General features: G+C 41.0%; 1 protein-coding gene across 2 annotated transcripts in view; it reads right to left on the bottom strand.

Moving 5' to 3' along the window:
* vps8 (VPS8 subunit of CORVET complex) overlaps positions 1-12,203 on the bottom strand; it is a 117,834-nt gene extending 105,631 nt beyond the window's left edge. The window contains exons 1-14 of one of the 2 annotated variants that reach the window (XM_083522945.1): positions 12,096-12,203; positions 11,378-11,508; positions 11,143-11,239; positions 10,663-10,695; positions 10,477-10,531; positions 8,409-8,533; positions 8,176-8,262; positions 7,975-8,042; positions 5,504-5,657; positions 4,130-4,189; positions 3,323-3,430; positions 1,841-1,921; positions 1,283-1,453; positions 843-917 (exon numbers count right to left, since the gene is read on the bottom strand). In XM_083522945.1, the coding sequence (XP_083379071.1) occupies positions 843-917; positions 1,283-1,453; positions 1,841-1,921; positions 3,323-3,430; positions 4,130-4,189; positions 5,504-5,657; positions 7,975-8,042; positions 8,176-8,262; positions 8,409-8,533; positions 10,477-10,531; positions 10,663-10,695; positions 11,143-11,239; positions 11,378-11,508; positions 12,096-12,188 (1,338 nt within the window). In that variant the 5' untranslated portion in view covers positions 12,189-12,203. Of the gene's footprint in view, positions 1-842; positions 918-1,282; positions 1,454-1,840; positions 1,922-3,322; positions 3,431-4,129; positions 4,190-5,503; positions 5,658-7,974; positions 8,043-8,175; positions 8,263-8,408; positions 8,534-10,466; positions 10,532-10,662; positions 10,696-11,142; positions 11,240-11,377; positions 11,509-12,095 lie in introns of both variants that reach the window. The other variant, XM_083522946.1, reaches the window with a different exon arrangement.
* Positions 12,204-12,500: the final 297 nt, after the last annotated feature.

Here is a 12,500-nt window from a genome sequence, read left to right as displayed (position 1 = left end):
ATTAAATGCAAATGAAAATGAGACTGGTACAGGTGGCAATTAAGACGCTACTTCGCAGTGTGTTTAAGCCAAGACAAACAAAGAACTGCAAGGCGGCAAAAGAAAACCTGCTAGAATAAAATGCACTGGTTTTCAGCATTCACAATACAATATTATTACCACCTGTGTGTTCCTGTGTCAGTTAGGAAAAGGATGTGGTGTGAGGGAGCATTATTTCTGACGAATTGAAAAAGAAAAAAAGCACTGGAAACGTCAATGGCTCCAAAGATCGAAGAAACGTAATTGGTAATGTTGCTCTGAATGTTATTCCTCATTTAGGGTTAATAGAGTACCTTCAATACAATTTCATGATAATATTGGAAACCGCGATAAAGCAATCAGGTTGAGCAATTACGAGTCAATACGAGCGTCTCTACACTGCACATTTCGATTACGGTGACCAACTGACACTTTAACAAGAAACACTCGTTCTCTTTCTCCCTGTTTCGCTCCCTCTCGGGTAAGTGGCAGTTCACGGAGGGCAGCAAGGCGAGCAGACCTTGATGAATATTCACACGATTCACATTATGCGTGCTGTCGAATTAGCATAATTGCAGTGCCGTGCGCCAAAAGCTCAGCGAGACGTGATGGAGAAGTCAGCCAGAAACCACCGCCTTCCCCCTTCATTTAGCTTGGATTTTCTACCTACTACACGCACAAACAGCACGCGTGCTCCTCATACAGAACAACATCATAACCAAAATTGTTAAAGAAGAAAAAGGGGGCGCTTAATGAGTGGCTGGTGTTAATAGTCCTGCCCCCTCACCACTAATAGGTCAAAGTTATCAGTTGCACCGCATTACTTTTGTTCCCAGGTAGACGATCTGGCCTCCGTAGCTGCACACGGACTGATAACACGCCTTCTCTCCCACCAAAGCCTGCAGAATAATAAGAGTACATATAGTTTATACATGATCATATAGACATGCCTGACATTTTACACAAAATCTATTTAAAATCTGGTCCCGGGATGCCAGCTGACTAGAGTAGTCCTGTATCCTTCATATCTCTGGAGAATTGTTATTATTTTTTTATTCATAAAAGAAAGCTACAGCTTTACACTTCTCTTACGAGCACCTAAAGGCGTGCCGTGGGCGGAGCTAAAGAGTCTGGAGCACACCTCTAAGATGCATTGCTCCTATTGATAACGTTATCGCTTTAGTCCAATGTGAGAAGCGTAATAATTTCAGCCCTTGGTAAATTTAGAGCTGATCAAACTCGTCACTTGATGGGTGTAACTCACCAGGGCTTGGCTGACGTTGCCCCCTGTAGCAAGAGATTTAAAGTGACTGCTGTTGTAGACGAGCTGCACCTCGGCCAGGTCCTGAGTCTCCAGCTCCTCCTGACTGGGCCGATCCACCACATGCAGCTTCTCTCCGCTGTCCATCAACACCAGCGTGCGAGGATTCATCCACTGAGGGAGACAGAACAGAGGCTCATAGGACTGAAGGAAAAACTATTTTTTTTTACATTGGATTTCCATTGAATGTGCATAAAACTATATACAGTTACAATTCCACGTTTAAAACAGTTGTCATGGATCGTTTTTAATACATCGGCCACCCATTTCCATAAAAAACACGATAATGGAAAAGCGTAAAATCACCAGAGACACTCGCTGTGTTGGCTGGTGAAGGATTTTGATTTCTAAACAGAACAGAATCGTTCACAGCGCACTATTTGGAACAGATTCAGTTGTGTGTTTGTGTGTGTGTGTGTGTGTGTGTGTGTGTGTGTGTGTGAGATGGGTTTAATGTGTGAATTCGATCACAGAGGCGAAAGCCGGGAGGGATGTACTCACTGTCAGACTGATAAGGTCACAGTTGAGTTGGAGCTGTCGCTGTTTAATGACATGGACAGTTCCAGATTCGTCCTTTTTCACCTGCAAACACGCACACACAGACCTGTCAATCAAATCCTCCATGAACATGCTACAGTTTCAGTAATAGCATGTGTGTTGAAGTGTATCACTATGGACAGATCCCTTTCAACTGGGATGAATTTTTGATCTTGAGCTTGTGAAGTGCATTTTTGACTTTTTTTCCAGTAGACTTTCCAGTTGACTTTTTCTGCACTTTAATGCTGTGATAAGATTTAATGGAAAGTTTGCAGTTTATTCTCATTCTTATTACTCTTTCAAATAAATTGTTACTTTTTTTTTCTTTTTCATTTTGGCTGATACAGAAATTAATGTGACAATTTGTTTTCTCAACCAGAACAGTTGCACTGAACAGTGATAGACGCACTACCATGTAGTTGAGTTACAGTAGAGATACAGTAGGTTAATTATTACCCTAGTAAAAGTGTCCCTTTAAACTTTAGTAAAAGTACATAAGTATTTGCCTTCAAATGTACCAGTTAGTAGTATCCAAAGTACTATGATTTATTATTGCTATAATGTTCCTATTATCATTTTTGTCACAATACTGTTAACTTAATAAACTCAGTATTTAAGTGAAAAGACAAATTTTACTCTCAGCACACTGATCTAATAATAATTATATTAATGATTCAAACACTGACTGATATCTCTTCAAATTATCACGCGATTAAAAACGACTTAAATAAAATCACTCAAATGAGGCCACGGGTGTTGTGGAAACTTTTGAGTCAGGAGTTTCTTACATCATTTATTCCTCTCTAAATGTTCTGCTTGCTTGATGCTGAACTGTATGTTGGTGATCAGTAGATGCCACCAAGCGCCAGTCAAAACAAGTTTAAAACAGTGTGAGCTCAACCCTGTTTGGTAACTTGCTGTTCACTCATAAATAAAAAGGAACGACTCATTTCACAAAATTTATTTGAGTAAAAAAGTGGGATATTTGACTTTGACATGTAGTGAAGTTAAAGTAAAAGTCTCCCCAAATGGAAATACTTGAGTGAATTACAGACACGTGAAAAAGCTACTTAAGTATAGTAATGAATTTCATTTTCTTCAATAATACAGTCCACCACTGCTCTGAAATGGTGGCTGTTCTATTGGCCACCTAAGGAACTACACAGGTTTTATGACATTATAATATTATACTATATTCCACACTATGTAGTGAGTGTATCTACAGGATAACCAGATATCTGTTTGAGGCTTGAAAGGAATGAGTGTGTGTATTATTCCTGCTTGAGGAAACACTGAAGAGTGATAAAACCACAAAAAAATGAATCAGATACTGAGATTCGGTTCACTGAAGCCAAACCTTTAAACAGATATTCACTGTGTATACTAGAATCAGTTTTTTTTTTTTTTCATCCCGGGTATATAAAATGTACTGCTCGTTATTCTTACCAGCAGGAAGTGGACGGTGTCTCCTCTACAGAAGGCGAGGATGGGGTTCACTGCTTTCTGTGCAGCTACAAACTGCCATGCCAACTGGGGCACGCTGGCAGGATCTGTCTACACACATAAAAATAAAAAAAAGGTTTTAAAAGCAACAAACTGACTGTCAAACCAAAGTACAGAAAGAGAAAACACAAGATAAAAATGTAGCCCTTTTAACCGTGAGCTAAACGCGAATACGCAAAAAGAGGCATATGCAAATGCATGGGTACTGTAACATGTATGAATTCAAGAAAACTTTTTTTTTCCAGGAACAATCAGTGCACGGAAAAAACCAAGGAAACCATTCTGACTGGACGCCACTTATCGCTTCGATACCGGCAGACATACGCGTTCAGATCAAGCACCGTGGCTTCGCCCGTCTCTGGCAGTCTAATGGCGGGAAAGAACGAACGAACAAGAGAAAAAAGACCTATTGAAGAAAATAATTACGCCTCTCCGCAGAGCTCTACAGCTGAGAGAGACGATGATGCAGAGAGAATGAGAAATGTGTCAGCACGCATTGTGCTCTCGGGTGGCTTCGTCTGATGGAAAGAGGAAAAAAAACGACTGAGAATGCAAAAAAAAAAGGAAAAGACTGGAGTGAATGAAAGCGATAGAAAGGGGAAAAGTGGAGTCTTTCAGTGCAGGTTGCACTTCAAAATCACACTAAAAGGTGTGTGTTTTATTACCCAGTTCTCACACACACACACACACACACACACACACACACACACACACACACACACACCTAATGGTGATTAGGCTGAACAATACCTTGCCATATGGAAAAGTCATCCAGACCTTTAGAGACGGCTTCAGTCCAATCACTAGAATCTGAAACAGAGAGAGACAGAAAGAGAGAGTGAGACAGAAAGACAGAGATTGAGACAGAGAGTGTGTGTGTGTGTGACTCCTTCATTAACAGTGTTCTCAGTCAGTGCAGGTGTTAATGTGGAGGAGAAATCTGAGATGGTGTGTGTAAGCATATCTGGGGGCTTAATGAAGTAAGCAGAATGTGAAATGAAATATCAGCAGGTGCTGGTTTACGTGCCGTCCGTATTCATCATCTTTTCGATTTTCTTAATGTTTAAGCAGTTGATTTTTTTAAAAATATGTATATATACAAAAGACAATCAAAACAATTTATCACAGCCTTCTTCACTCATATCCAACAAGGGGGCCGATATTATTGGAGGGCACGGTGTATTCGACGATTATAACAAATTCACTAAAGATAAAAAGCTACAATTCACATCAAACACATCGCTTTTAGAGTTTTGTGACTCTAAAAGCGATTTAGAACCTCGTACCTTTCCTACAAAGTGCACTATCAAAAACATGCCCACTCATGTTTTATCAAAGACACACACTCACATACACTCACACACTCTTAGACACGCCCACTCACGCAGGCCCACTCACAGGGACACGCCCACTCACAGGGACACGCCCACTCACACTATCATACATGCCCACTCACACTCTCAAAGACATGCCCACTCACACTCTCAAAGACACGCCCACTCACACTCTCAAAGACACGCCCACTCACACTCTCAAAGACACGCCCACTTACGCACGCCAACTCACAATCTCAAAGACACGCCCACTCACACTCTCAGACATGCCCACTCACGCACGCCTATTCACAATCTCAAAGACACGCCCACTCACACGCTCAAAGACACGCCCACTCACACTCTCAAAGACATGCCCACTTATGCACGCCAACTCACAATCTCAAAGACACGCTCACTCACACTCTCAAAGACATGCCCACTCACGCACGCCCACTCACAATCTAAGACACGCCCACTCACAATCTAAGACACGCCCACTCACAATCTAAGACACGCCCACTCACACTCTCAAAGACATACCCACTCACAATCTAAGACACGCCCACTCACACTCTCAAAGACACGCCCACTCAAACACTATCAAAAATGTATATCCAATAAGTAATAAATATTTATTAATAGCAATTTTACCATTTTTATTGTCTTTTCAAATTAAAGTAATATACATAATGTGTAGTACAGTGAAAAGTATAAAGTATTGCAAAAATAATGTGTGTGTGTGTGTGTGTGTGTGTGTGTGTGTGTGTGTGTGTGTGTGTGTGTGTGTTTGTGTGTGTCTGAAAGAGACCTTGGTGAGCGAGGCCATGGCCAGCAGGCAGTAGTGAGTGATAGGATGGTCTTTAAGCTCAGGGGCTGCATGCAGCGGCTCAACGCAGCACACCTCCCCCTTACTGCCGCTGAACAAACACCGAGACTCACACGTCCTCATCCCCATTACCCTCCTGCTGAGAAAAAGAGAGATTAAAAAAAAAGCGAAAGGAGAGAGGGCGTGAGGCAAAATGAGAGCGAGAGGACAAATAAAATCATCAAGGCTTTCAGCTGTCTGCAGTCAAACCCATTACTCTGTGTGATAGCAGTGATCGGGTAAATGACTAGCAGCAGGACCATCATTCAGCAGCTTCACACACACACACACACACACACACAAAAAAGGTGAGTCAAACACAGCAGCACGTATTCTAACAAAACTTAGGCCAATCATTTTAATACGGCTATCCTTAAAAAAGATATTATTTTAAGACATTATTGAAATTTTTTTTTTTTTAAATGCTGAATAAAAAGTTGTAGTTGTACAAATCACATCTCTGAGCTGATATGATTCTCATAGTATTATTTTCATATTCATTTTACAGGCTGTTGCTGTTGCTTCCACTCCTCAATAATGAGTTACGGTGCTGCTGGTACCCCACAGGTGCTCAATAGGGTTCAGGTCTGGAGAGATACCGAGCCACTCCATCACCTTCAGCTTCCTCAGTAAGAGCCGCACTCATGCAGCCCCAGACCATAATGCTACCACCACCATGCTTGACTTTAGGCAAGACACAATTTTCTTGGTTCTCCTCCCCAGGGTGTCACCACACATGCTGGACACCATCTGAGCCAAACAAGTTTATCTTATTCTCATCAGACCACAGGACATTGTTCCAGTAATTCATGCTCTTGGACAGGTTGCTATTCAGAAAACCATTCTCTTTCTTGTGAGCAGCTTCAGAAGAGGCTTAATACTGGGACGACAGCCTGCAAACCGACTTGTTGCAGTGTGAGGCGTTTGGTCTGAGCACTGACAAGTTGACCTTCTGCTTCTGCAACCTCTAAAGCAATTCTGCAGCACTCATGTTTTTTTAACCGCATGAGAACTCAACTTCTTTGATGGACACTTGTGAGGTCTGTTTGAGTGGAATCCGTCTTGGAAAACCTCTGTATGACCCTGACCACTGCACTGTAACTCAATTTCAGGGTGCTACTGATCTTCTTAGAGCCAAGGCCTCTTTGTGAAGAGCAATAATTCTGTATCTCTGAGGATTTGAGTGGTCAGTATGAGAAAATTGTACTCAAAGCAGCAAACTGTAACAGCAGACAAAAACATGAACATGATGAATACGACATGTGGCTTTGTCACTCTTAAAATGAGGGCTTATTTTAAATGAAACTTTACTGCCTCCTGCTGGCAAAAAAATGGCCATCTCATACTGTAACAAAGAGAGAGAGAGAGAGAGAGAGAGAGAGAGAGAGAGAGAGAGAGAGAGAGAGAGAGAGAGAGGGGGAGGGAGAGAGAGAGAGGGAGGGAGAGAGAGAGAGGGAGGGAGGGAGGGAGGGAGAGAGAAATAAAGTTAGCGTATGAGAGAGAAAGAGAAAAACAGATCAAAATATGAGAGCGCAAGACAGCAAGAGTAATAGCTTGACAGTGAGATAGATATATAAAGAGAGAGAAAGATATAAAAAGTGATAAATAGGGTGAAAGAAAGAAAGAAAGAAAGAAAGAAAGAAAGAAAGAAAGAAAGAAAGAAAGAAAGAAAGATTGAGAGCATAACAGTGACAGAACAAGAGCAATGGATAGAGAAAGAAAGAAAGAAAGAAAGAAAGAAAGAAAGAAAGAAAGAAAGAAAGAAAGAAAGAAAGAAAGAAAGAAAGAAAGAAAGAAAGAAAGAAAGAAAGAAAGAAAGAAAGAAGTGGAAATTGACATAAAGGCATTGGATTGGATAAGATGCAACACACGTGAGCTGGTCTGTGTATACCTGGATCTTGGTATATGTTGATTGGCTGTGCGATATGTTCTTGCTGTATGTTCTTAGAGGAAGTGGCATGTCAGTGATTGAGGCTCTAAGTTAATGATCAATTGATTGGGGGTTCGAGGCCTGGTTATCGACAACTGCTACTCTTGAGCATGGCCCTTAACCCTCTGTGCTCCTGTATCATGGCTGACCCTGTGCTTTGACCCCAACATCCTAAAATCACTGGGATATACGAGAACAAATTTCACTGTGCTGTAACGTACATGTGACAAACATAAAGCACCTTGACTTGACTTTTGACTTGAGACTTTTGACTTTTGACTTGAGACTTTTGACTTTTGACTTGAGACTTTTGACTTTTGACTTGACTTGACAGCTTACAGCACAGCACATTTACTAAATGACCATTTTGGGTCCATGTTCACCCCAAACACCACCAGCAGACAACAGTTAGTGGTTTTTGTTTAGATATTGCTAGTTTTATGCCCAGGCTTTGCTGTGTCAAATTTCCAGCTGGATATCTCACCTGAACGAGAGCTCAAATACCGACCCGCCGCTGTCGTTACACACGGCAAGTGTCGGCAGATCTGTGAACTGAAAACAGGGACAAGAAGATCAAAAAGAAGCTCTCGTTCCTTTTATTTACATTTTTCTCAGTTGTAGAAAAACAACAAAAAAAAAAACAAAAAAAACAAGCATGTAAACGAACTGGTTAAATAACGTCTACCTTGACGTGCAAAACGGCAGTGCCGGGGGGGTGGGCATCGGTGATGGTACGCAGGAGCTTCCCATTCGCCAAATCCCACATGGTGATCTGATCAAATAGAATAAATTTAAATGTGGAACAGAAAGCAGAAAAACCAGAACAGGTTCCAGTTAACTGTGCGAGTGTGAGTGTGTGTGAGTGTGTGTGTGTGTGTGTGTGTGTGGGTGTGTGTGTGTGTGTGTGTGTGTATATACCTGTCCTTTAGCGAAGCCACAAAGCAGACGTGTGCAGTCATGGTTAATACTGAGCGCTGACACTGCGCCGTACTCCGCCCCCGTCGCTGTGGTACCCAAGCACAACCTCAGCGCCTGGTTCTGATCTGCAAGCACCCATAATACTCATAATGCAGAGCTCTGTGCAAAGTTTCACCACTGCTTTAACAAAAAACCCACGTCACGTCTCAGCATGTTACCCAAGCTTGCAGGAGAAGAGGGGGGACAGGAAAGAAGCGGGTTGAAATCTCCAAAGAGAATCATGCTTGTGACAAAGTGCTGAGTGGAAACGAACAAGAAGTTCAGCCAACAATCATGCCAATCATTAGCAAAAACAAAAACAAAAAACTTCCTGTGGCCAAACTGTTTTAAAAGAAACACACAGGCGTGATGTAGCATGCTGCAAATCCACAGTCATCATTCAGCATATGGACAGAACAGACCGGCTGCTGCTTCCACACAACAACCACAGAGGGGTTTTTTACTTTACCTTTTCCTGATCAGTCCACCCAGGACACGGCAAATCAGAAAGACAGTCCACAAAGGTTAATTATAAACTGTGAAGTTTGTTATCTTTTAGATTAGACTTTAACTAGCACATGACTATGTAATGTCAAAAAAAACAATGAAGTTGCGTAAATGAAAAAGTTTTATTGTGGAAATGGAAGAAATATTAATTCGTAGAATTTTCGAATTAGAATGAAAACCTTTTGTGCCTTCCACATTTTTTCACATTTATCCTAAAATCATTTAACATAGCATACCTACTGAGGGGAGATACAGAAAATTACACAGGAAATCCTGTCAAATTGGTGAAATGTGTGAACTGTGAGGCAGCAACAATGCCATTACAACCGATTTCCGTTTGATTCAACACAATGGTTGGAAAAATTTATTTCTTTGGTTCAGACAGACAGCAAATCAAAAATGTACCTTCATTTAAAATTAGAAAAAAGATTAAACAAAACCAGACGTTCTTTTCCTGTTCTGTCTGCAGGAAGTTACAGCTCTACCTCTGCCATGTTAATCTGTATTCTATGTGAAAGAGAAATCGATCTACATGGTAAATATTGGTCACAAATTAGTGCCCACTTTCTAAATAATTAAACTATAGTGCATCTACTGATAATAATATAGAAACAAATCTTTTTTACAGATGCAGTTATGTTAAAAAACTATACAAATGCCAACTTGTATCCAATGCAGACATTTTTTAAAAGATGCATCACATCGTCAACTTTTATTCCGATGCTAATTGGTGAATGGGTGCGTGGACAAGCGCAGGTTTGGGGATGGAGGGCGGAGTCAGAGGAAACTACTGTTTTTGCATGTGTGTAAAGACATGTATAGGTAGCCGGTTAGTCTGCTGAAAAATAGGAGAGAACCGCGAGTGTGTGTGAGTGTGTGTGTGTGTGTGTGTGTGTGTGTGTGTGTGTGTGTGTGTGTGTGTGTGAAAAGGAAAGAATTGGGGCAAAAGTGTATGGACAATAAAGACAGTTGTTGATTGGTGAACTGATCTGTTGCCTCTTTCTTCCAACCAAAGCCAGTAAGATCGCTACACTTTACAACCAAACCATGTGGGAAAATGTGCCTGTGGGGAAATACTTCTGCCAGGCACTGAAGATACAGAGGTTCAACTTTATATTTTCATTAATATGAGATAACTGGCTCATTGCCATTGCAACTAAATGTGTGGAACATGGATTAAATACACTCTCTAAATATCGTTAAATCATATTTAAATCGAAATATGCAGAGAAAAATATTATTCAGTCATGGATTTTTTTATAAAAAAGACATTTTTGATGGCCGATAAGCAAAATAATACGATGAATGAACAGACTTTGTTTAGTATGCGTAAAAAACTAAAAAAAATAAACTGACCAACTAAACACCGTTATCGACGCATGAAGCCCAGTTTTTGGTTTCACTTTGTAGTCTTTTGTGATGACGATGTGGATTTCGAAAAAACAATTCAATTATAAACTAATGATTTAAATAATAATAGGATAAATCCTTTGCTAATAAATGATATTGTACTTATCCTTACCAAACACCAGAGCAAGGCCATGTGACGTTCCCACAGCGATAACACTGGACACAGTCTGAAAACATACACAACAACCCCCCCCACACACACACGCACACACACGCACACACACAATTAAGAAAAGGAAGCGCTGAATCATTTTAAAAAACGAAGGGTTGGAATATGGGCTGAATTGTGAATGCTTACGATTGCTGTGGGCAAGCCTGCATCGACTTTGTCCTGGAAGGGAAAATAAATAAATAAATATATTTATATCTAAAATAGAAAAAAAAAAAAGAGGCTACAGTCTTTCAAATTTTGTTCTAAATTTATTATTTAAATGTGTGTGTGTGTGTGTGTGTGTGTGTGTGTGTGTGTTCATTCACATTTAATAGCATTTGGCAAATGGCCTTATCCAGATCAACTAAAATGTATTTCATTCATACAACTGAGCAGTTGTACAGTTAAGGGCCTTGCTCAGGGGCCCATGAGCGGCAGCTTGGTGTGGCTGGGATTTGAATGTGTGACCTTTGAATCCAAAGACAAATGCCACTAAAACGAAGGATGAAAATGTTACTGAAATGGTCCAGATGGTGATGCGGCACTTGAAAACACTGTACAAAGCGTTTTCGCAGTCTACAATAAACCGAGCACAAGAATAAAACCGTGAAAAGAAATGATGCTCACAGCCGCGGAGACGATCTGAGCCGAGATGCCTTTCAGCACGTTGTGTCTTAAAACCGAGCCGTGGACAGTTGCATTAGTCTTCACTGCCTTCCTCCTCCTGCAAACGCACACACGCACAATCAGAACTAATCTCTCACGTCCTACTGTAATGTATCACAATTTCTTATTCATGTCATATTCCATGTCCAAGTCACATGACATGGCTGTCAGACAAATATTATTTGATGTGTTTAACCTCTTTAGATGTGCACGGTCTCCACTGTCTGAACTGGCGAGGGAGGACGTCTCACAGGAATGTGCATCCATGTTCTCTGTGTTCAAAAGGCACGTGTCCTCCAGGACAAAGGGTTCATCCTCATCCTCTGGCTACACACACACACACACACACACACACACACACTCAGTTTTTTTACTGCGGATTAATTTTTTTATGTTTTAACGATGACAGAATAACAGTATTTTCCTGCAGATTTTGCATTCTAGTAATTTCGTAAATACACACAGAGTCATGTGTTTCACGTGTACAGGACGTGTTAATCAGTCAACAACTATGGCTAGTGGAGGAGCAGCAGAACTAGAAAAACATTCCGCATCACGCAGATCGCATGCACAGCGTTTCCTTGCTGTAACTTTTCTTGTAATAAATGGAAAGCAAATTAGATTTGTGTGCTTCCCCCCCTTTTTTTTTTTTTGCTGGTCCGGAAAATGATCCGATCCGTGACTCAAGAACCGTCATGTGATCCGAACCGTTAATTTTGTGATCCGTTACACCACTAATGCACAATAATGTTCTCCAATCATGGACCCAAGAGCCACATGGTTTATAGTTTACTGTCCTTTACTCCACTTTAATTCAAATCAACCTATTAAAATATCCTCGTGTGAGCTGATTGGACTAAACTACTAACTATTTCCCAGTGTGACCAGTATCACAAAGCAGTGGAATCGCTCACCTCGTTCAGGATGCTCTCTAATGTCGGCGGCGTGTCCACTTGAGGGATGTCGAACTCTTTGTCATCAATCTGCAACACAAAGGCACATTTCATACTCAGTCAAGTAACTGGGGGGGTAAAGGGGCAGCTGGACCAGCTTTTCATTTCCACACTAAAGACCAAAGAGACTATGTTAAGGACATGGACATGATACTACAACTTACAGCATGTGTATTGTAGTTAAGTAGACAGCAATCCACCAATCAGGGAGCACTTTTACTTTTACTGGAGTAAAATTTTAACCAAGGTTATCTCTACTTTAACTCAGAGAGGTTTAGAGAAAGAGAGAGAGAGAGAGAGAGAGAGAGAAGAGAGAGAGAGAGAGAAGAGAGAGAGAGAAGAGAGAGAAAGAGAGAGAGAGAGAGA

This window comes from Silurus aristotelis (genome assembly GCF_946808225.1).
Source record: "Silurus aristotelis genome assembly, chromosome: 20".
Lineage (NCBI taxonomy): Eukaryota > Metazoa > Chordata > Actinopteri > Siluriformes > Siluridae > Silurus > Silurus aristotelis.
This window is presented reverse-complemented; position numbering and strand designations above follow the sequence as displayed.